Source organism: Gopherus flavomarginatus, chromosome 3 (assembly GCF_025201925.1).
Source record: "Gopherus flavomarginatus isolate rGopFla2 chromosome 3, rGopFla2.mat.asm, whole genome shotgun sequence".
Taxonomy (NCBI): domain Eukaryota; kingdom Metazoa; phylum Chordata; order Testudines; family Testudinidae; genus Gopherus; species Gopherus flavomarginatus.
The window spans coordinates 91,245,017-91,268,912 of NC_066619.1; the positions used below are offsets into that span (position 1 = coordinate 91,245,017).

General features: G+C 39.6%; 1 protein-coding gene across 8 annotated transcripts in view; it reads left to right on the plus strand.

The window, feature by feature from the left end:
• The window catches only part of AGTPBP1 (ATP/GTP binding carboxypeptidase 1), a 177,448-nt gene that overhangs the window by 46,702 nt on the left and 106,850 nt on the right, over positions 1 to 23,896 (plus strand). For 6 of the 8 annotated variants that reach the window (XM_050945606.1, XM_050945611.1, XM_050945609.1 and 3 more), the window contains exon 3: positions 9,408 to 9,538. The exons of 1 other annotated variant lie outside the window; for it this stretch is intronic. In XM_050945606.1, coding sequence (XP_050801563.1) covers positions 9,408 to 9,538 — 131 coding nt within the window. Of the gene's footprint in view, positions 1 to 2,279; positions 2,369 to 9,407; positions 9,539 to 23,896 lie in introns of those variants that run through there. One more of the 8 variants, XM_050945612.1, reaches the window with a different exon arrangement.

Consider the following 23,896-nt stretch of genomic DNA (forward strand, 5'->3'; position numbering starts at 1 on the left):
GCTACACTACTATTTATACTTGTGCTAGGTCAATGAGAGAGAGCATGAGTATGTGTATGCAAGCAGGGGAATCACACCCTTGTAGTGCAGAAGTAGCCTAAGTGGTTGCAAAATCATAGCCTTGACTTTCTTTTGTTTATACCAAGTACCTGTGAAGAAGCTTCTGGATACGGGGGTGGCAGCAATGGAAGCAAGCATACAGGCAATTGAATATACAGTACTACAAAATTTCAACAATATTAAACTTTTCTCCCAGCACTTCAAAAGCAAAACCCCTGCCCATTCACCCCATCCTTTTTTCATAACCCCATCCCATCCTTTTTGGCAAAACCTTTCTCAGATAACAATTTCAGTCAGGCAGGTTTCATGCTCATGAATGGTTGTTGCTGAAGGAATAAAATGTAATCTTATAAATCACATACATGACACAGATTTACATGTTTGTGTTACCAAAACATGAGCAAGAGACATTTCCTGCTCCAAAGATCTTGCAATCTAATATAGAGGCAAGGATGTCAAAGTCAAAATGCTGATTACTGATGCATATATATGGCTGATGGCTCAACTCTTGAAGTTTATATATAAAGAACGGATTATTTGATCATTATGAAACTGTTTAGAGAATTTACAAAATGTCTTATGAATGGAAGAAGCTTAAGACATTTGTAACAGTTCAGTTTGGTATTCACTGCAATAGCAAAACCATCTAGCCAGTTTGCTGTCTTGGAAGACTTTCTACCCCTCCAGTGCAAAAAAAATTTGCAGGCTATTTTACCTTTCAATGTATTTCTCTATAGTATTCCTTTCTAAATTAGAGTATGGATTTAAATGTTGGACCCATATGCCACCATGTGGATTTAACTCAATCACAGGAGGATTTTCAAGTTTGTTATGAGGATATGTTATTTCTTTTGGAGTGCTCTTGGCTCCTTAGTTGTCCAGTGCAGCCATGGAACAGTTCGACATTTGAGACTAGTGCTTGTGGTGTTCCCTGCCTGGGCAGCTAATGAAAGACCGATCTTTAGAAATGGTCAATAGATAAATATGCATCCCAGCCAGGGAGCATTAGTTTTTGGAAAGTGAAGTCCTTTCTCAGCAATCGGTATTCCTGAACTTGAGTTCCCGCTAATGATGGTACCAGGAAAAAGGTATCCTTAACTGGATTCCGCTCATGATACATTGGCCTTTTGCATGGAAGGATAATCGGAACTAAACAGATGTAGATGAAGATAGTCATTTGTTAGTTTTTAAACACAGTTAATTTTTTTCAGCCATATAACTCAAAACAGATATACCTCTAATGATGAGTAAACTATGCAAAACACATCATAGACAGTTGGTATTAACTGAGCTGTGTGCCTGCTGTGGTCATTAGAGGGTTGTGAACCTTCAAAGTTCAGGTTAAAATAGATTCACAAGCATTTAATATTGGAACTGCTTTGCATTGGGCTCTGAAATAATAAAACAGAACAAAATGCACAAACTCCAAAACTGGGCTTAGAGAAACCTCTTATGAGAAATCTCTTCTAGAAAAATTTGAGTTTGCTGGCTCATTGGTCATGTGACAAGCAGTCATATTGGGAGTGGGTCATATGACTTGGCCTCTGTGACTTTTCCCAATAAGTATTTCTTGATCTCTAAATTCACTGAGTTGCATCCTCGGCGTATACAGAGAGAGAAAGTAGAGCAGGGGTTAGCAACCTTTCAGAAGTGGTGTGCCGTGTCTTCGTTTATTCACTCTGATTTAAGGTTTTGCATGCCAGTAATACAAGTAATTTTAACCTTTTTAGAAGGTGTCTTTGTGTAAGTCTATAATATATAACTAAACAATTGTTGTATATAAAGTAAATAAGGTTTTTAAAATGTTTAAGAAGCTTCATTTAAAATTAAATTAAAATGCAGAGCTCCCCGGACTGGTGGCCGGGACCTGGGCAGTATGAGTGCCACTGAAAATCAACTCGCGTGCGGCAGGTTGCCTACCCCTGAAGTAGAGTAAAATAGCTGACAAACTATGAAAAGTGCCAGTGAGGTTCCTCCCTCTGGCTGCACTTCATTCTTAGTGATAGAATTCCTGTAGAAAGTGTAGACCTAAACCATTCTAAGATGACATCTAATGGTTGCTATAGTAACTCCTCAGGATTCAGTTATCTTCCTGGTCAAGCTCTAGAATTAGGTCATTGAGTAGAAACTGAGCAAGGTGTAGGACGTGTTTAGCTTGCAGCATAGTGGAAGTCCTCTGCAGAAGAAGTAATGGATATGTGTGAACCCATCATTCCTGCAGAAATATAGTGAGGATGCTTAGACCTCTTGAGAAGTGGGCAGGGCTTGACAAATCCACTTACCAATGGCAAGCAGAGACCTTTCCCTGGTGAGTGGGGAGACCTATGACATAAACTTCTGCAGAATTCCATCTTTTTTTTTTTTTAAAAGAAAATTTGTTTATGGCTGTGATGAGACCCTTCCAAATATGAACCAATGCTCAGTTCTCTGTTCTTAACTCTGCACACAGCTCCAGTGCCTCTGTAGCTGCTAGTTTTCCCAAGCTGTTGTCGAGTGAAATGGACAAGAGTGGGCAGTTACAGTTTCCTACAGGCTTCTGAATGGCAGAGGGTGACCCAGTTTATCCATTTAAGTTAACTGCAGCTTGGTGGGGTTTGGGAAGCTACAAGCTGAAGCACAGTCAGGCATTGACACTATCCACTGGTAAAAAGGTGACCCCAAAATAGCAGCCCTGCCCTGTAACAGTCAGGAGCTAGGACGCTCTGTCTTACTGCATCTAGGAGGCTTTAAGGTGGGAGAGGGGAAAATGTGCCTTTGCTCCCTGTTAGTAATCAGAAGGATTCTTGAGTGAGAGAAAACATTTATTAGAGTTTGACACAAATGTTTGGAGACCCCAGACATGGCCAGGAGCAGCATCTTCTGCTTTCCCAGGAATTTTGAGGTACTTGGTTTCTGAACAGTGCTTTCCCTATGGAGCTTTCTGATAGCAGTGTGCCCTGTCTTTCTTACCAACTTCTCTTAATTTTTCTGGCCCTGGGTAAACCTAGGAGGACCAGATTGCCTGAGATAAAGTTAGTGCTAGGTGTGAAAGTAGGGGGAAGATAATTTCTCTTATGGCTATTTTAAGCAGCTGTGTGTGAATCATACATAAATTGTTGTTGACCTTTTTTCCTATTTGGTGTATACCAGAGTTCTAGGATTTTGTATATTGTCCTACATTATTCTTCTGGGGTATTGTATCTAGGGAGCATATAAGTAGTCTAAATTGGTCTTCCCTTAATTTGTGCTGGGTATATATAACTTGTAAAGATTTGTGTTCATGAAATTAAACTAGATCTTAAACTAAAGAAGAGTAGGCGGTGATTAAAAAAAACAAAAAAAACCCCTTTATTCCTTATTACTGATCAATTTGATACCCAAAGGAGGTGGCTAGGTCCTGGCAAATCTTAGTTTTGATTTTTTTTTTCTCCTTTGACTCTTCTTGCTTCTCTCTCTACAAGAACTGTCAACTTTCTAGGGTTGAAATATCAGACTCAAAATGAAGTATACAACAAAAATAGAATGAAAACTTCAAATGTTTAATTACTTAAATATTTTTAGTTATCTAGAACTTCATTTTCAGAATTCAACTTTTTTGTTATCTATTTAATAGAGGATATATTATGGCTGAGATTTTTAAAGTAGTCTGGGTGACTGAGACTTCTTCCATTGGTGGTGATGAACATTTGCATCTAAATTCACAAGCTGCTTTGAAAGCTTTAATCATACAAATGTCTCATTTCCAAAGAGGTATATTTGAGTCGGACTTTATGTAACTTGTGATCAAGTACAACTGGAGATATATTATGGTCATTCTTACTATGGGACCCAAACCCATAACAACAGTAGGATTCATGGAGCTTTTTACCTTTGCATTTTATTGTCACATACCTGCCTTGACAACTGCACTTCCAGCACAGCTAATAGCATGAGGCCTATATGGTGCTAACACTCTTGTCACCCAGGTATCTGATTTAACATACCTGTATTCTATAATTGTCTGGCGTTTATGCTTAAAATATATATTTTTAAAATGACCCAAGCAGGATTCAAATCTATGGAATGCTTCTACTAGAGACTAGCCCTCGAACTCAGAGTGCCACCCTGCTAGATGGGTATGCACTCTCTTGACAGATCTCTCTAAGTCTGCAGTTGGGGTGAGTGGATTATGGCGGTGTAGAGGGGCAGCAGCATGAATGTGTGGTATGATTGTGACTAACTGCTGTATTGATTATCTTATGCCTAGGTTGGTTTGCATGAATGGACATCAGTAAGTTTAGCTATCATAGTACATCCACTATACAGTTAATTCTGGATTCAAAGAATACGTTTTAATATAGCAAATCCTATCTGAAACTTAAAGAAAAGTTTAGTTCCTGCTTTATTTGCAAAACTCAACTCAGCCTTAACTGTGAAGTCAGGTCCATCTCTACAATGATCCTCTTATTTTTAAACCTAGAATCAGAAAGTGTATAGTTTTCAAGACAGTTTTATTCAGTTAATGTTCTGAAGATAGTTAAGCTCCTTAGAATGTTCCTGGTTGGTTGCTATAATGCCAATTTCTAGCGCCCTTTTAAGTCTAGACAAATAAGCCTCTTCTAAACCTTATGGATAAAAATCTTGAAGTATTTCTGAAAGATACTATCTTGTAGTGAGAATGGCTTATCCTTTCTAAATCTCTAAAAGCTTCCAGTAAGTGTTGAGTGATTATGCTACGTGTTGACTGACTTGTGAAATGCAGCTGAAAGGCTCTTGATATGAATAAAGCAAGCTTGCATAGAGAAGTATTTAGAGACCATATTGCTTCCTGGCCAAATGAGGCAAAAATCCCGTTTGTTGTAAAACACCTAATGCCTTTACTGGGAGCTGAGCAAGATTGGGAGTACGATGAAGTGAATGAGATTTGCAAAGAGTAATTATGAAAAGTTTTGAGTAGGGACCTTGGCTGTATTACTCTCTCTCAAGGATATGAATACTATGGCGGTTGGATTGATATTTGTTGGATGGTTCAGTTTACTGGGGAATGGATTGGAGAAAGGTCTTGTGTTTGAGTGCTTTTATCTACTGGAACCTTGGAGGTGTCTTGTGTTGTGTTAGAGACCCTTGCAACCTGCTTTTGGAATCCTTGCTCACCTACCTAACTGGCAGATACAGTCATTCAGTGGAACTGCAGAATAGCTGAGCGGGTTCGACAGCATTACAATATATTTTAGCATATAGAGGCCTGGGGGTTGGCTGAAGGGGCTTGGATTTTCTGTTACTTGCTGAATTAGGCAGGGGATTGGACAAAATAAGACCAAAAGAGCAAGGGTAATGTAGCTAATATTAATCACACTACTCTAGTTTGTGGTCTCTTCTTTTGGTGTACTGATTATAGGTTTTGAGCAACTTAACTCTCTGAATAAGCTGTTATTAAAATAAAGTTAATGCTTTTCATGATGACTGTATTACTACCTGCAGGACTAACATGCATGTGGTATAAGACCTGTCAATCTGACTGCAGGACTGTTGTTACTACATATGTTTCCTTCTGGGTTCTCGGCTCAGCATGAGAAAAACAGGGAGGTGTTGTGGCTGTATTGGTCACATTTGTGTTTAAATGTAGGGTATTTTCCATCCCAAAACTACATTCAAGTATGAGAGTGAGTCATGAGAGACCAAAATTCTTTCTTAGTGAACAAGCTTCTATAATACACAGTAGTTTCTAGTCAGGCTGGTTGGATTCCTGTCTATTTTGGGCCTAAAATTGTTGAGGATGAGCATCCTTGGAGATTACCATTGAACATTGAGTCAGCAGTCAGATATCATGGCTTCCGTTATAATCATGGGATCATCTTGGGTGTCTTCAAGCTCAGTGCATACAGATGGCACTGGATCTCAGTTTTGGATGGGGATTAGAGGCACAGGTGTGGAATGAGGGATGTGAAGATTATCTGTTATCGTGGAGTATTATCACCTCCTGTTTTAGTAACAGTGCTCACCTCTGCCCTGAATGACTAGAGAATTAGTTAGATTATGTCTACTATTGGAAGGATTACATTTTTATTGATAAATGTTAGTAAATGTCAGTTAACTGTACACGCAGAAATCGACAAATCCACTGGTGATCAAAATTTGCAGATAGACAAAGTAAGAAGAATGCTTCTTCAGAATTTTAGTTTGATTAAAGGATTTTTGTTTTGTATATTCCTTTTGACATGTGGTGTTTAGCAGTTATAAAGCTTTTAATTTTTTTAATCTGTTATTAAATAATTGCCTAACTCATCCCCCTTTGCAGATTTGAAAATTGAAATATTTAAAAATAATGGATAAAACCCATAATTTTGCACAACTGTGAAAACTTAAATTGATAAAATTCAAAAGTGGTTAAAAATAAACATTGATATTTTGTCCATCAGTTTTTTTTTAAATCGATTTCTGACCACCCTAATGCTCTCGTTGCACATACAAAGAAGCAAAACTGAAGCAGTTGAGAGGGGAAAGGGAGACTGAGTTAAAAGTATATTAAAAAAAAAAGTTTTTTAATCTGACAAACAGTTGAGAAGATGCATATATTTAGTAATGGGATTTTATGATATAAATTTTAGATTATGGAGGACATCTTCAAGCAATTGATATCAGTTTTAAGAATAGGCCATATTATTGGGCATAAACATGTGGCAGTCTTCCTTTTAAAAGTTACTTTTTGGTTTTGGTTGTTAAGTTATAGTTTAGATGTCAGTGTAAAGAAATGAAGTGTGGCTAGAATAAGTTTTCTTTGTTGCTGTTGCATCAAATTGTTTCCACAGTTATAAAATGCTTGCTATCAGCCAGTTTTTTTTCTTGTTTTAACATTTACATCCAAGGGTAAATTAATCCTATGGCAAACTTAATAAGGGCAAAATCATTTTATTGCTCTAAACTATAGCTCAAGCAATAATAATCCATCAACTTCTTTATAAACAACATTGACACTATTTATAATACTAGTGTCATTCTTTAGTTTTATTGTGAATAGCTAGAACTCACTGTACATCGATTAAAATACGTTGTCATTTACTATTGCTGAACTGTAATGGAATGCTTTGCTGTGCCAGTTGTTCCTTAGAAACCATAGTTGTACACAGCAATAATTTTAATTATATTCATGGAAATTTTTTAAACATATTTTCAAATGGTGGGGGGAATGTAAAAATGAAGAATGAATAAAATCTAATTAGTAATAGTTTGTTTTAACTTTGTCAATGACATCTCGAGTATCTTACATTCTACGAAGATGAAGGTAAGTTGATTTATGTTGTAGGCAATTTGAATTAACCTTAAGGTGTTTAATTAAAGAATATAATTAAATACAGGTAGTGGGGGCGATAATATAAATATCTGGATAAAAGTGCTCCTCATGAAATGTATCTCCTCTTAAAACACATCACCTTTATGTAAATGACTAAGACATCAAGCCAAGCTGTACTTGTGTACCTCAAAATGAGACAAAACTGTGACAGAATGACATTGATGGGAATGACTGTTAATTTAAAACATTCTGATTCTCTACAGTTCTTCACTTTTATGAACATTATAAAATAAAAACCCTCCCATCTAACAGTGATAGTCTAAGTTTTGTGCTGCATTTTTTTTCAAAAAATATTTGCAAACTTAAGAAACCAAACTGGTTGCATGTATTCTCTAAAGATAAGCAAGTGGGTAATAAAGAATGAGATTGTCTCAAAGCAGTTTGCAGAGTGTATGAGGTAAAACTAATACTGCTGTATTTTTTCACTGTTAAGAGATTTATCAGAAAATATTGAAAGTGAATGTGAGGAAAAACTGAGAAAATAGTAGATATCAGTGAAAAAGTGATATTTAAAACTTTCAGCCAGTTGTTGGGTTTTTTTTTCCCTTGCTGCATGTGTGCAGAGTAAAGCCTAACACAAGGATATGATCGACTACTCAGTCTTATTCGATAGGATAGCAGGAGCCAGGAAGGGATGGGAGACTCTAGATATGATCTCCTCTTGGGCTCTCTCAAGCAGAGGCTGTAGACCTGAAACATTGCTATGGGAGTGTGGGAAAGAAAAGACAGAAACCCACTAGAAAGGTGACCTGTATCCCCCAAAGAAAACAGCATTATTTTCTCAGGGTAAGGTTTGCTTCCATTTCTTCTAAGCTTTTTGTCTAAACTCTCCTTTCCTCTCCCTGATGTGGTCGTTTGCAGAACAGGCTTATTGTTCAAGCTGTCTGAGGAGGAATAAAAGTTTGGAAGAGGGGAAAAACGCTCAAGAACTGAAAAGTGATTTGCTCTTGTTTTTCTCTGTAAACAATAGTCTTTTTGGGGTGGGTGGGCTCTGGTTCTATTATGTTCTTGAGTACTTTATTTCTCCACATCTGGATGATTACACATCTTTCAGGCTAGCCAGACTTTGGGGCTTTTGTAGACATTTTTGTAGACCAGTCTGGCAGACTTCAAAGCCAGGGCTACTGTGTAGACAATAAAATGTCAAAGTAGTTGAAAATGGATTCTGATAGCTGGATTCCCCCTCCTGTGGTAAAAATTCCTGAGAGATGGCCAAGGAGGAAGTAACTTCTGCAAAATCCCCATCCTCCCTTTCCAGTGGTATTCTCTGGATGTTTTATTGGGGTGTAATATGAAAATTGTCCCCCTCACTTGTGGAATGAATTCTGGGGGGAGGCCCATAATGGCTTTAGAGCCTAAGTGGTTTTCCCCTTCAGCCCCTTCCCCATGTTCCTTGAGAGCATGGCTTCACCAGAGATGTGCTGCCCGGGACTTCCCTAGTCATAGTTGCACTGGAGACACCCCTTGACAAGAGGGATCTTAACTGTAGAGGAGGTTCCATGGAAGATGTGCTACAACCCCAGTTTTATATAGTTGTAGCTATTTTCCAAACAAGACTAAATGTTGTGGTGTTATAGATATGAATTTGAAGAAATAAGTTGCTAATAATAGTAGATTTGTAATACTACAAATTAGTCCTGAATTTCCCATATGATTTCCTTGGGTAATCTCAGTAGTTGGGGTGATCCCTTATGTCCTTGGAAAATAATGGGAGTTTTGCCACTGATTTCAAGGGAAGTGGATTTAATCCCTTTTAAGAATGTAGCAAAGACAACGCTACTCTCCTCTGTCTTAATGAGTCTTACTGAGTGTGTCATTGGTAGCAGGGACTAAGAAGTTACTGAGAAGTAACTAAATAAAGAACATTCTGTTTTAACTAATAAAATTGTACAAACCTACTGATCTAAACCTAGTTCACTGAAAAACTACTTTGACTTTAAAAAAATGTAACTAATTGGATTTTGCCATGTCAGGTGAAACAAAATATTTTTGTCGTGTTGAATACAGATTGAAACACAAATATAAATGTTTCTTCTAGTCTTACTAACAATTCTCGGATTGTGGGTCTGCTGGCACAGCTGGAGAAGATCAATTCAGAATCTTTGTTGGTAGAAGCAGACACTGCCAGATATGTTACCTCAAAGATCCTTCATCTGGCTCAGAGTCAAGGTAAATGTTTTATTTTACTTAATGTTTTAAAAATTGTTCTTATCTTTCTGTGCTTCATCCCAAAACACACTCGTATACAGCATATTTGTCTGCCACATTTCATCACTGAAGTTCTGTTGGTGTTTTCTCACCTTGTCCTCCAAAAGAATTTCTATATTCCTGTTTTATGTGACCAAACAATGAGAAGTTGTATTTATTACTTGTCTTTATGTACTTGCATGTAGAACACAAGATTCTTCTATTAGGATAAGCTTCTCCTATCTCAGTTCTTCATAATCTGACAGTTTGCCATATTGTACAGTATTTTTAGTCTCCTAAGAGTGCTACCTTATTCCATGAGTAATTCTATCAAAATAAATGACAGTACTTTTGGATTAAGGTATTATTCCACATGAACAAGGATGGCAGAGTCAAGGCCCTTTCTTAGCTGTCTAAAACTTCTGTCATAGCTTGTCCTTACTACTGTATTTTGGTGTTCATATTCAAAAAATAAAGAGAAGCAAACACTTGTATTGTTGCTTAAGAACATGCTATATAGAAATGATTTTTTATTTTTTTTGTAATTTACCTAAATGGGGGTGGGGGCGGGAATAACAAAAAGACACAAGTATTTTTTTCTGCATCTTTTGGCTGAAGAAAAATGTAACCTTGAAGGTCTTTGGGTAAAAGATTCTTTCTGGTACCCTAAAAACACATCCAGTAACTTTCTGGAATAACAAAGGAGGAACTTCATTAATGTGTAAAGCTAACTGATCAACAGAACTTCCCAGTACAGCCAAATCCATTGGAACAACCTGGCAGACAGAAAGGGAATGGCAAATATCCCAAAGAATGATGTTGAGGTGGCTTTATTTCTCACATGCACTACAATGGAGGCATCTTAGTTCTTTCCTTTCCTTTCTTCTTTTGAGTTCAGATTCCCCTTGCTCAAGTGCTGTTTTATCTCAGTTTATTTTGCTTCAGTCTGGTGTCCACAGCAAAGATCTTTCAGTGTGTGCGGATTTCCTCTCAAACCTGTGACCTTTTCAGAAGAATTGAATTTTTAGTAACTGGAACTTGTCCTTCCTTTTTAAGGAAGACTGAGGAACATGTGCTAAACCTGCATTTCTGTTGTCTCCTTTAGATATCATATATCAATGCATCATTATTCCAACCTGCCATTTTACGATTCCTTCCCCAGTTCCTCAGTACTGCAGGCGAGCAGTCTAGCTAGTGTTTGATGGCTTACCTAAGAACATAAGAGTGGCTATATTAGGTCAGACCAATGGTCCATCTATTCTGTCTTCTGACCATGACCAGTGCCAACTACTTCCAAAGGAATGAACAGAACAGGGTAATTATCAAGTAATCCATCCCTTGTTGTGCAGTCCCAGCTTCTGACAGTCAGAGGCTTAGGGGAACCTGTGCCAGTACCTTCTATGCAGAATCTTCTGCCTTCCTCCCAGTTCTCTTACTAGTACAGTCAGTCCATCATTCTAGCTCCACCACACGTTCCATAGGTTGTCTATCCCTGGGTCATACCACTGGCTTGTCTGCTTCAGAAAAAATCCAAATAGCTAGAATCTGTAGAGAGAGGCAAGCCTGAATTTCTCTCCTCCTATGGTCTGTGTGTCTGTGCACGCACCAGGCTGGCCTAGTGTAGGCTGCCATCTTTGTGGCCTGCTAGCAGTTCTCCACAGATTTGTGAAGTAAAGAATAATCTAGTGAATTATAGCAGTGGATCTCACTGATGGGTTGGATCACAGAACCCCCCTTGGGAACTGACAACTGATGTGTCAAGACTACCTTTGCCCCTGCTTTCCCTGCCAGCCTGGGAATCCAGCATCCTGTCTTGCTAAGCCAGACATGCCAGTCTGCTCCATCACAGACCCAGGGTCTTAACCACGTGCCCCAAAATTGCAGGCTTAACTGAAAGCAACTTACAGAAGTGTTCCTGTCTTTAACACTCAGATGCCCAACACCCAATGGGATCTAAGCCCCGAATAAATCCGTTTTACCCTGTATAAAGTTTATATAGGGTAAACTCATAAATTGTTTGCCCTCTATAACATTGACAGAGAGAGATGCACAACTGTTTCCCCCTTCCCTCACCGGTATTAATACATACTCTGGGTTAATTAATAAATAAAAAGTGATTTTTATTAAATACAGAAAGTAGGATTTAAGTGGTTCCAGGTAGTAGCAGACAGAACAAAGTGAATTACCAAGCAAAATAAAATAGAACATGTAAGTCTATGTCTAAGAAAACTAAATACAGATGAAAACCTCACCCAGTAAGCTTCCTTTTACAGACTAGTTTCCTTCTAGTCTGGGTCCAGCAATCAGTTACACCCTCTGTAGTTACTGTTCTTTGTCCCAGCTTCTTGGGGGTGGAGAGGCTAACTTTTGAGCCAGCTGAAGACAAAATGGAGGGATCTCCCAGGTGTTTAAGTAGACTGTCTCTTGTGGGTGGAGACCCCCTCCTCTCTCTTGTATGCAAAGTCCAGCTCCAAGATGGAGTTTTGGAGTCACGTGGACAAATCACATGTCTGTGCATGACTGAGTTCCTTACCAGCCAAGCCACGTTCCTGGGAAAGCTCCGATGTGGATTGACATTTGAGTTCATTGTTGGGTTGAGTGGTTCTTGACTGGGCACTTATTTTCCACATTCGTTTCTCAAGAAGCCGACCAAATGCTTTACTAGGGCAATCAAGCAAATATACAGCCAATATTCCTAACTTCAAGTACAAATATAATACATGCATACAAATAGGAGGAATGTGTTCAGTAGATCATAACCTTTACATAGATATGTTACATGGCATATGTAGCATAAAACATATTCCAGTTATATCATATATACATTCGTAAGCATATTCCCATGAAGCCTTATGGGGTACACAGTCACCTTCACCCTCACCCTCACCTGTGACTCAATGTTACAACAGAAAAATGTTTCAAGAACTTCCTCCCATGTAGTCTTAAAGAAAGGGAGTGTCTTTCTTGATTGACTTTGACCAATTTGTGACCAATTAGTTGAGAATTCCCGACTCTCATCATCAGCCTCTTAGTGCCACTGTACAAGCCATTTGGCTGTAATCCTGCTAAAAGATAAGTATTGAGGAAGAAGTGCCCCCAAAATGGTATAGTGGTCAAGCCACTTCTGAAGGGCCGCTTCACACCGCTATACAGTGCATTTTCAGACAAGGAAAGATGCCCAAATACCAGTACTCTTGCCAGTCTCTTTTGGTATCCTACAGTTTCAGCCTTGTCTTCAGCTGTATTGTTCCTTGGCCCATTCGTGGTGATCAGGAACTGTCATCAGCAAATAGTTATAAAAGTGTCAGACTTAACTTTTGCCTTCTCCTCAAACTTTTGCCTTCTCCCCTGCATCCCGTTTCAAGTTAGCAATACCTTATTAGAATAGTTAAGTCAGATGGGGATCTGAAGGATTAATTATCACTTTTCCCTGGCAGCCTTTTTCATTCTTAGTGTATCCTAAATTTCTTGTGCCTTCTTTTTATATCAAGAATTGGAAGCCTTCTACAGGAACTATCTATGTCAAGATGCCTGAACCCAAACTATTTCCTTACGGAAACAGTCTTCTAAATTTATAAGAGATGCCAAAAGTGGAAGGAAACTATTAAATGCGTTTCATAATGTCGACATGTAGCAATGAAAACATTTTAAATATGCCAATTCAAAAGATCAGGTACAAATATTTATTAATATTTCAAATGAAGTTCAGATTGTGGATATTTTCTTCAGTTTTTTCAGTCATCCTTCCTTAGCCCTGGCTGCTGTTAGGCATCCATAAAGTTCTCAACAATATAGCAACAAACTAAATTTTAATGAGCCTTCTGTTTAAACTGTTGTGTCTTTTCCTTGCCTAATTTTGTGCTGCTTTACAGAACTCTTGTCTGGAGAGGTGACATTTAAATCCCAGAAATAAAAACAAATTACATAGCAGTTCAGGTTACGGTATTAAGAACGCCCAGCCCAGAAATCTTACATTTGGATGATTTAATTTACAAACTGTTAATGTAGGAGATGTGTTAATTATTTAATTGTGGCATTGCTTGTTACATAATATGGATTTTCTAAACCACAGAGGGACATAGTGCTTGCCCCCAAAAGCATACAGTGTAGGGTCCTAATCCTGCAGACTACTCATGGTGATAAAATTAAGCATATGCAGTTTTTGCATAAGTATTTACTGGCTCAAGGCCTAAGAACTTTATTAATTAATAATAGAGATAATCAGTTACTTATGACAAACCTAACAAAATTTCTCCCAAACCTGGATGAAGGTGTTTCTCTGATTACCAAAACCTTAATTACCATGAAGGTGTAGTGTGTTTGTTTATAATTTGACTAGGGTGACCACATAGCAAGTGTGAAAAATTGGGACAGAGGGTGGGATTAATAGGAGCCTATATAAGAAAAAGACCCCAAAATCGGGACATCTGGTCACCCTACATTTGACTAACAGTTGGCATGCCTATTAGTGGTTGACTTTGTGGATAAAATTTTTCAAGCTTTTTTGTTAATTTTCTCATGCACTAACTGGGGAATGGCAAAGAGGAGAGGTTTGGGATTTACTGTGTGTGTGTGTGTGTGTGTGTGTGTGTGTGTGTGTGTACTGTTTACTTGCACATACATACTAGACTTTTACATATATGGTAGGCTTATGTGTTAAGCTATTTATACAGTGTGTCTGTATGTATATGTGTAATATAAAAAGATGCATTATTGAAGGTGTTTTTCTGTGTCTTGTTTTTTTTCCTCCCCTTCTTTTTTGGGATTTTTCTTTTTTTACTAGGATTATTATAAAGTATTAGATTAAACAAAATAACATTACTCCATGCACTTTCAATAGACTGAAATACATATATTAAAAATAGTTAATCTAGGAGACCATCACTGATAGTGAAAGAAATTTGTAATATACCTGGAAAGAAAGGAACTATGAAGACAGCATAGATGAGTTGTATACGAGAGTAAAAAGTGGAGGACAGGTATAGCAATGTATTTATTAAAATTTGTGTTAAAAGATCAGTTATGCCAAATTTTAAAGAGCCTCATTACAGTTAAAGAAAACTTGGAATTTTTTTGTTACGAGATACAGTTGAGGCTATATACTTTTTTTTTTTTTTTTAATTTCATGTCTTTTATTTTCTAAACAGTCTTAATATGCTTTTCTATTGGATTGATTTATTTTTATTTTGCTTGGTGCATTATTTAAAGCAGGCACAAGATGACCTCTCATTAGGTAGTTTATTTAATCACTGTTTCATTGGCTATAGGGAGTAAAGGGGTTAATTCAGGATGGGGTTAGATTTAAGAATGTCATCTAAAGAAATGTAGCCTAAAGTACAGCATTATCAGCAGTATGTGAGACATGTTGGAAACATTGAAAGTTTACCTCTTGATAAATTCTCATGCTAGTCTCTTCTCATTTTACATTTTCATTTTGGCAGCTGAACACTAGCAGGTTGATGTTTCTATATGAAGTCACAAATAACCTTGTAACTCATTTGTCAATCTATTTTTCTTTTTTGTCTGCTTTGAAAACTAATGATAGTACATCTATTTTTTTGCACTGTTTTAAGAGTCAGTTGTCTTAGATTCAGAAACTGGAGAAAGCTCCTATCAAAGGCCATGTTAAATATTACTTTGGGACATATTTAATGACTCTCCAACTAAATACTCATTGCACTGTCAGAGCTATAATTTAAGAATTGAAGTATGGTAAAAGAATGATGAATACAATCCTGTCACAAGTTTGGGGCTTTGTAAGACACAGTACAGTATAAGTTGACTGAGTGCTGTTATATTGTGGAATTAAAAAGTTAGTTTTAAGTTTATTTTTTCTGAAATTACCTTATTGCAATATTTTGAAAAGATTTTGCTGAAGGGAAGAAATGTGTACTAATTGTGTCTGAAGATTAAACTGATGATTTAAATTTTACAAGAAAACTTGCATTTAACTGTGAGTGCTGTTAACCAGAAATTTCTTAATAGAAATTAAATGGTTGAATGGTTATTTTGGCTTGAAACTTGTTGGTGATTAAGGAAAACTTGGAGAGTTTTATGAAGATGTGCAGTAAGTGTGCCACGTACATAAGACCATGAATTCTTGAGTGTTTCTGATAATTGTACGTGAAGTGTTCTCATTGCTAAGTCTAGCAAAAAAAGCTATTTTCTTGCACTTCTTTGGTGACCATAACAGTATGTTGCAATGATCACACATACTTACCTAAAGCAAGTCACTATCGAGTTAGCATTTTGAAAATCTCTTAAGAAAATCCACTCCACAAAACAATGTAATAGAAATTGAATTTTGAGGTGACTACCACTTGTTTTCTGAAGATACACTTGTGATACTCTTAGTTACCTGCAGGGACAAAGACCAAAGTCTGAAACTCAAATTTGAAATATTGGTTTCATCGGGGAGTCTTGTGCCATTCTTGGAAAATAGCTCTCTGTAGTGCTTTTTTCTTTTGGTGATGGTGGTGGTGGTTGTCCTTCCACAGTGTCTTAATTTTTTTAAATGTTTTACTTCCTCCATAAGTATTCCTCAGCAGTCTAGTTCCAGAAGGTCTGAGTTTATTTACTCTTGCTCCCCATCTGTATATTTCCATCTAATGTCTCTTGGCTTACACTTAGTCTCTGCCCCAAGGGGTTTACAATCTTTCTTTGTTTTTGTTTTATATTTGTACAGAGCTTAATACAATGGGGTCCTTTTCTATGACTAGTGTCGTTAGGTTCTACTCCCTTGACTGCTCTGTTTCATTGTGGAAAAAATCCAATTGAAATGGCTCAATTGTTTTCCCTAAAAGAAAAATGTTTTGGCGTTTCCCTTCTGTCTGAATTTCAGACATTTATAGTTTTCATTCCAAATAGGAGCAAACTTTTTTTAAAATGTCAAACCTTCCCATGGAATGGAAAGTCTGAGTTTTGATCAGCTCTAGTTAACACAATGTTTAGATTTATGGGAGGAGTTATTGTTTCAATCTGTCTGCGTAGTCACACAGACAACACTGCATCATTAATCTTGTAGGGGTATGTTTTCATTGCAGAGTTAGCCTTAATGATTGACACTTGGGTCTGAGCACCTAGATTAACCTGTCTCGGGTGTGAGCAGCCACACTGCAAAGCCATACACGAGTTACTGTGTCCTCAGTGTTGCTGGACTCACCAGTGTGTGTCTCTAAGACTTATGGGGGTACATCTCATGGTCCCCTGTGCTGCCCTAAGCTGAGCTGTTCTGATTCTTTCCCAGTGACTTGAGAAAACATGTTTGTCCTTCAGGATATACAGGGGAATTGTGGGAAGGCCTGGAGGACTATTGGCAGCTGAGTAATGTAACCTGTGTCCTCATTTTAAGGGTGATGGGGGTGGTTCCCAACCTCAGTGAAAGTGACACCTGGGCATTCTTACATCCACAGCTAGCCCTGGTTAAAAGCACACCAGACTTTGGGAGGAGATGGCTTTATGCATGATATGGGGGGGGTTAGGAGCAGCGTCTGAGTGACGGTCACAGTTAACTCTGCAGTGAATACATATATGCATTGTATGTAATTTTCACTCCACAAATACTAGGTACCACTTTTTAATTGAAGTTTATATTCTGGAGAATCTGTGCAGCATTTTTGCAAGAGGTTGATTCTGCAGCAGTTTGGTCAGTCATGTCATCACAGTACAGATACAGTTTAGAGTTACATAGTATGGAAATAGCTAATTTTTTTTCAGTGGCTCGTGGCTTTCAAAGCTTTAAATTGGGGCTGTTTTTTATAGGTTGGCTTCACTCTGAAGTGAATGTTTGGTTTTGGAAATAACTGAATAAAAATGGTTCAGCTTGTGATGGGGGTGACCTGACCCCTTAAGATCAGTGATGTCTAGGAGTCAGCCCACTGTCTTTATGTGGTGTGGTCATTTAAAATTTTGGCAGGTCTGATATACAAGGACCTAGGTGAAATTGCGCAAGAGGAAATGGTCTCAGGAGTAAGTAGTGTTTCAGAGGAATTCCCATGACTATTTCCTTGAAATATTGGGACAGGAGCTTGGCAGCTAGGGCAGGACAAAGCTCCTATGTCTCCTGGAGCATTGGAATGAGTTTTGGGAAGGGAATCAGCGCATATGCTGCCACCTCCCTCATAGCAGGGCAGACATCAGCAGGATGGCCTGCTGAGTGCTCCAAGGTGGAAGACTAAGTGGGGGAAAGGTCCAGCTGGAAGTAAAGCTGGCTAAGGCTCTACAGCTGGCCTAAACAACAGCCTTATCTCCATGGAGAAGAGCTGGAGGGATTCCTGTCTGAAGGAGACACCTGCCTCCTCTCATTATCTCAGCTCTGAGAGGAGGGCTGCAGGGAGCTTCTGTCTTAGGGAGGGAAACCAGGAGGACTGTTTGAATTGCAGCCCAATGGCTGCCATAGAGGCTGAGGAGCCACCAGGAGTAGTAGCCTAAAACAACAAGGAACCAGGAGGAGATGACCCACGGTGTGTGATGCTGAGGAATGATCTGCAAGTGATGGATGGTAGGAAACAGTAAAGGGGTGGAAGAGTGGTGCTTCAGGCAGGGTACCTGGCCTGTAACCCAGAGGAGTAGGTGAGCCTGGGTTCCCCTTCCTCTCCCCAGACCGAGTGAGAAAGTACAGGTTTCAGGAGAGGAAGAGGCTAAGAATCAGTGGTGCAAGTAGAAATTTCTTGCTGGCACTGGACTTACAGGAGGGACACAAAGGAGGGCATGTGACCCTCCATGTGACTCCTCCCAACCCTGGGGGCCCCCACGCTCTCCCTGTCCCCTCTAACATCCCCCTTATCTGTCTAAAATTATACAACTGTTTAACAGATACAGTTGTAAAGTGATGCTTTGGGCCCCTGGTGCCACCTGTACTTCCAGGTGTCATTGAGGTTCCAGCAGCACCCCAAATTGAAAACTTCTTAAATGAAAGAAGGATAGGAAGGAGAATCACACCACTTTCCCTTAACACACTATCAGTGCCTCCCTTATGTCCAAACTAAGCTTCTGCCAGGTTGCCATTGTCTAAGTATTGCTCTCCACCAGGCACTAGGAAAGCAAAGATGCTGTGCCATCTGGGTTTGATGGAAAAGAGGCATAGAAGTGTGTGAACCATGTGCACCTTGATAGAACTACAGCCCAAATTGTTGTGTTGTTTTCCTCACCATGGCATACAGGAGGGGCAATCAAAATCAGCCTGGCAAAACATACATGAGAACTGTCTCTGGACAGATAAGCAATTTATCAAAATCACATTCTCTGATCTCTTGGGGTCAAATCCTGTTCCCATTGAGATCAAAAGGAGTTTTGCTATTGAGTTCATGGAGAACAGGCTTTGATATTTGGAGAGAAAAGAACAAAACCATTCAAGCAAGGGCTCTGTTGCTTATACCACAGGTATCAAAGGCTGCTAACTCATATGAGAAAGTCAGCAGACATCTGATCTTTGTCCATTGCAAGGGAGAAATCCACAGTCAATGAGGCTAGAATGGTCTCTGTACCATATCCAACTCATAAGTCCATTTGCAAAGGATCAAGGAAATATGAAGGCTCCAGATTACCTTAAAGTCCTCAGTCCCTTGGTTAGAATGCTCTCATTAGTTAGTATATGTTCATAGTTCAGAGGCTGGAGCAGGAAAGAGGCAGAATGGATGTTTCCAGGCCAGTGCCTTTTAGCTTCTGCCAAGTGCCAAGTAAATGAAAATCTGTTTTTACCATGAAAGATGGTGTTTGGAGTCACTTGCGCAAGTTACATCTCCATCACCCCCACCCATATTCTAGTTAGAACATTCACAAAAAGTCCATTAAGTGTAGACAGGCATTTTCCAGGGTCTATTGTGAGCTAAGTGTTCCTTAATGGGCCATTCAACTTGTCCCTTCATATGCTGGCTAAATACCTTGAAGGTGGTGTGATATTAGGAGTATAATATAATATCTCATTGAAAGGTGACAGGGCCAGAAAGAGTTAATTAACTCACCTCACCGATTGACCTGACCCATGGGTGAACCTTAAGAACTGGTTAGCAAGATATGTAAATGAATAGAGCTTTGAAATGCAAGTCTGCATTGTTAGAGGTAGAAGGGGAGGTGTTTGCTCAGGTCTTGTAATGTAAGCAAACAAGTCTTGTCTATTGCTATAGTTTTAATTCAAAGATCAAAAAAGGAATATTAACATTTAAGATGATACTTGAGTGAAATAGTATTATCGTCTATGTGTCTCTTTGAAGGTTATGGTAACCTGTATCTGAACAGTTTAATGGATAAATTACTCTGTGCTAACTGCCAGGATGTTTGGGAGAAGGAGTTAAGCCTATTGTTTTCTCAGGCAAAAAGGCTGCTGGAAATGTATAAGAAGCCTGGGACATGATCCTTCTGCATCTCAGATCTGCTTTGGGTTTCAAGAGGGGGAAACCTTAAGCCATAAGGATTGAGATCCCCAGTCATTGACTGGAGCCACCCTGAATATGGAAATTGGACTATAATCTATGGACTATTTCTAAAAGGACTTTTGGCAACTACGAGCTCAACTCTGCTATGCATCTGAATCTCAAGAATTGAATTCAAGTCTGTCTGTATATTGATCTTTTAACCAACTCTTTTTTCTTTTTGAATAAATTTTAACTTAGTCAATAAGAATTAGCTGTAGCGTGTATTGTGGGTAAGATCTAAGTTATAATTGAACCTGGGTATGTGGCTGATCCTTTGGGATTGGAAGAACCTTTTCTTTTATATGATGAAGTAAGATTTTCCGGAATCATCATCATATCTGACAGATGTCTGGATGGAGGCCTGAGGCTGGGCACTTTAAGGGAACTGCATGGTTGAAACTTCTAAGGCCTGGTCTACACTATGCGTTTAAACCGATTTTAGCAGCGTTAAACCAATTTAACGCTGTACCCGTCCACACTACGAGGCCCTTTATATTGCTATAAAGGGCTCTTTAAATCGATTTCTGTACTCCTCCCCGGCGAGAGGAGTAGCACTAAAATCAGTATTACCATATCGGATTAGGGTTAGTGTGGCCGCAAATCGATGGTGTTGGCCTCCGGGCGGTATCCCACAGTGCACCACTGTGACTGCTCTGGACAGCAATCTCAACTCGGGTGCAGTGGCCAGGTAAACAGGAAAAGCCCCGCGAAATTTTGATTTTCATTTCCTGTTTGCCCAGCGTGGAGCTCTGATCAGCAAGGGTGGCAATGCAGTCCCAAATCCAAAAAGAGCTGCAGCATGGACCGTATGGGAGATACTGGATCTGATCGCTGTATGGGGAAACAAATCTGTTCTATCAGAGCTCCGTTACAGAAGACGAAATGCCAAAGCGTTTGAAAAAAAAATCTCCAGGCTACACAGTGCTGCGTGACAAGCGTAACGGGAAGCCAGAGACTCAAATGGACGCTCATGGAGGGAGGGAGGGAGTAATGAGGATTCCAGCTATCCCAGAGTCCCCAGTAGTCTCCAAAAAGTATTTGCATTCTTGGCTGAGCTCCCAATGCCTATAGGTTCAAACACATTGTCCAGCATGGTTCAGGGTATAGCTCGTCAATTTACTCCCTCCCCACACCACGTGCAAGAAAAGAGAAAAAACTTTTCTTGACTTTTTTCAATGTCACCCTATGTCTACTGAATGCTGGTGCTAGACGTGATGCTGCAGCAGTGAAGAGCAGTATCCGCTCTTCTCCCCTCCCCAGTGGCAGACGGTACAATATAACTGTTATCCGTCGTCACCATCAGCCTGTGCTTGATAACTGCTGAATACCCCTGGGTGGCCTCAGGGGCGCCTGGGTAAAAATAGGAATGATTCCTGGTCATTCCCAGTAGATGGGACAGAACGGCTGGTAACCGTCCTCATCATAGCAACTGGGGGCTGAGCTCCATCAGCCCCCTCCCTTTCCTGTGTAAAGAAAAGATTCTGTACTGCCTGGACTATCATAGCAGCGGCATGCTGGGCTCCTCTCCTCCGCACCGCTTAATGTCCCGCCTGGACTGTCATAGCACCGGGAGGCTGCCTCCCCCTCATTTTATCTCACTAACAAGTCACTGTTTCTTATTCCTGCATTCTTTATAACTTCATGACACAAATGGGGGGGACACTGCCACGGTAGCCCAGGAAGGTTGGGGGAGGAGGGAAGCAACAGGTGGGGTTGTTGCAGGGGCACCCCCCATGAATGGCATGTAGCTCATCATTTCTGCGGGATCTGACACGGAGCGGCTGTGCTCTCTGATACACTGCTTCTCTAATACACTTGCCCCAAATTCTAAGCAGGACTGACTATTTTTAGAAACCATAAAGGAGGGATTGACTCAGGGAGTCATTCCCAGTTTTGCTTTTGTGCCCCCGGCCGATCTCAGCCAGGGGCACCCATGATAGCAGCAGACAGCACAGAAGGACAGATAACCGTCGTCTCATTGCCAAATTACACTGGCAGCAGAGGGTACAGAACGACTGGTAACCATCTCTGCTATCATGCGAAAGCAAATGAATGCTGCTGTGTAGCGCTGGAGTATCGCCTCTGTCCGTGGCATCCAGTACACATACGGTGACTGAAAAAAAAAAATGCTGAACGGGCTCCATGGTTGCCGTACTATGGCGTCTGCCAGGGCAATCCAGGGAAAAAGGGCCCGAAATGATTGTCTGCCGTTGCTCTCCCAGAGGAGGGAATGACTGATGACATTTACCCAGAACCACCCGCAACAATGATTTTTGCCCCATCAGCCACTGGGCTCTCAACCCAGAATTCTAAGGGGCGGGGGAGACTGCGAGAACTATGGGATAGCTATGGAATAGCTACCCACAGTGCAACACTCCGGAAATCGACGCTAGCCTCGGACCATGGACTCACACCGCCGAATTAATGTGCTTAGTGTGGCCGCGTGCACTCGACTTTATACAATCTGTTTTATAAAACCGGTTCATGTAAAATCGGAATTATCCCATAGTGTAGACATACCCTAAGTAACCAGTGAGGTACTATAGAAGCTGTTTTGTGCTGGCTTGGTAACTCTAAGTATTGGAATAACCACCAGCGTTTGGGATTTGTCTGCCCTGTTTTGTTTGCAGTTCACCCTGATTGAGTGATCTCAGCTGGCTCCCACGGGCAGCACAGTCACAGGTGTTATCATAGTAGCAAACACATAGTGAACATAGCTAATATTCATAACTTCAGATACCATGATGAATATACACACATAGAAATAGCATTATCATAAGTACCAGCTATTTCAGCTACATGCCTATTCCCAAAAGAAATTCTGAAAAATCACACCACGTACCCAAGACCCTATGTGCCAGCACCAAGCCCCACTGGAGTTTTGTTATCTGTTACATAACAACAGAAAGAGAGCCAGTGATTACTCTGCTTAGCTTAAAGGGCCAAGGTTACTTTTTAGCTGTTCAGATGTGACTGCGCCTTTAGTCAGTGAGGGCATACTGGCTGGCACACATTCAGGTTAATTGGCTTCAGTGTTCCCTTGCAGTTAACTTTTTAATATTCATAAACCTGGTATGTACTGAGGTGGCTTAAAGCATAACACAGGTTTTTAGGTTTGCAAACCTGTGAACCTCTGCCTCTTTAAGATTTTATTATTTATTATTATTATTATTTTGCTGGTCATAATGTGAGAGGGTATCCTCTTCGCCCTCTGCTCATGAGGTTATATATGTCTTGTAGCACTCTTCTGAACACCAGTTAAAAGGAAAAAAAATGTTTCACTAAGTGTGGACTGATTATTTTCTCTTAGAAGGTATGTAACTCTTTCAAGTTCACACTGATTAACACAGAAAACAATTGGGGCTGTTAAATTTTCTTCAAATTCCATAGAAAATTAATTTCAGCTATATTTTCCAGTACAATGATGAAATGGGTGTTCGTATATACAAACATTAACATGCTTAACTATTCACTTTCCCCCAAATTATGTACTATTTCAGTCTGTCCATATGGAATATGGGAATTGGGTGAGGAGTCATTTCAGCGTATGTATGACTTATTAAAAGACAAACTTTTAAGTAGAACTGTATCCTAAACTGCATTATGATATTGTACCCAGACATTGCATTTCAATGGGAGATTCAACTTCCTTTACAGAAACAGAACAGAAACTCTTACCACAAAAGTGATCCATAGTCATGCAAATAGTCCCATTGTCTTCAATGGGATTGATCAAATGATTAAGGGTTTACAGGATTAGGTTCCAAGTTCGTAAATTGTTCTAGATGAAACTGACAATACCTGAGCTGTCAGATCAGAAGGAGCGTCATTCGAATAAAGGTGGGCAGATATGTGATAAAATCTTATTGCTAAGATGAGCAACATATTTTCAGGAAAGTCTTGGCAGATTCCCAAGGCTGCTGGTTTA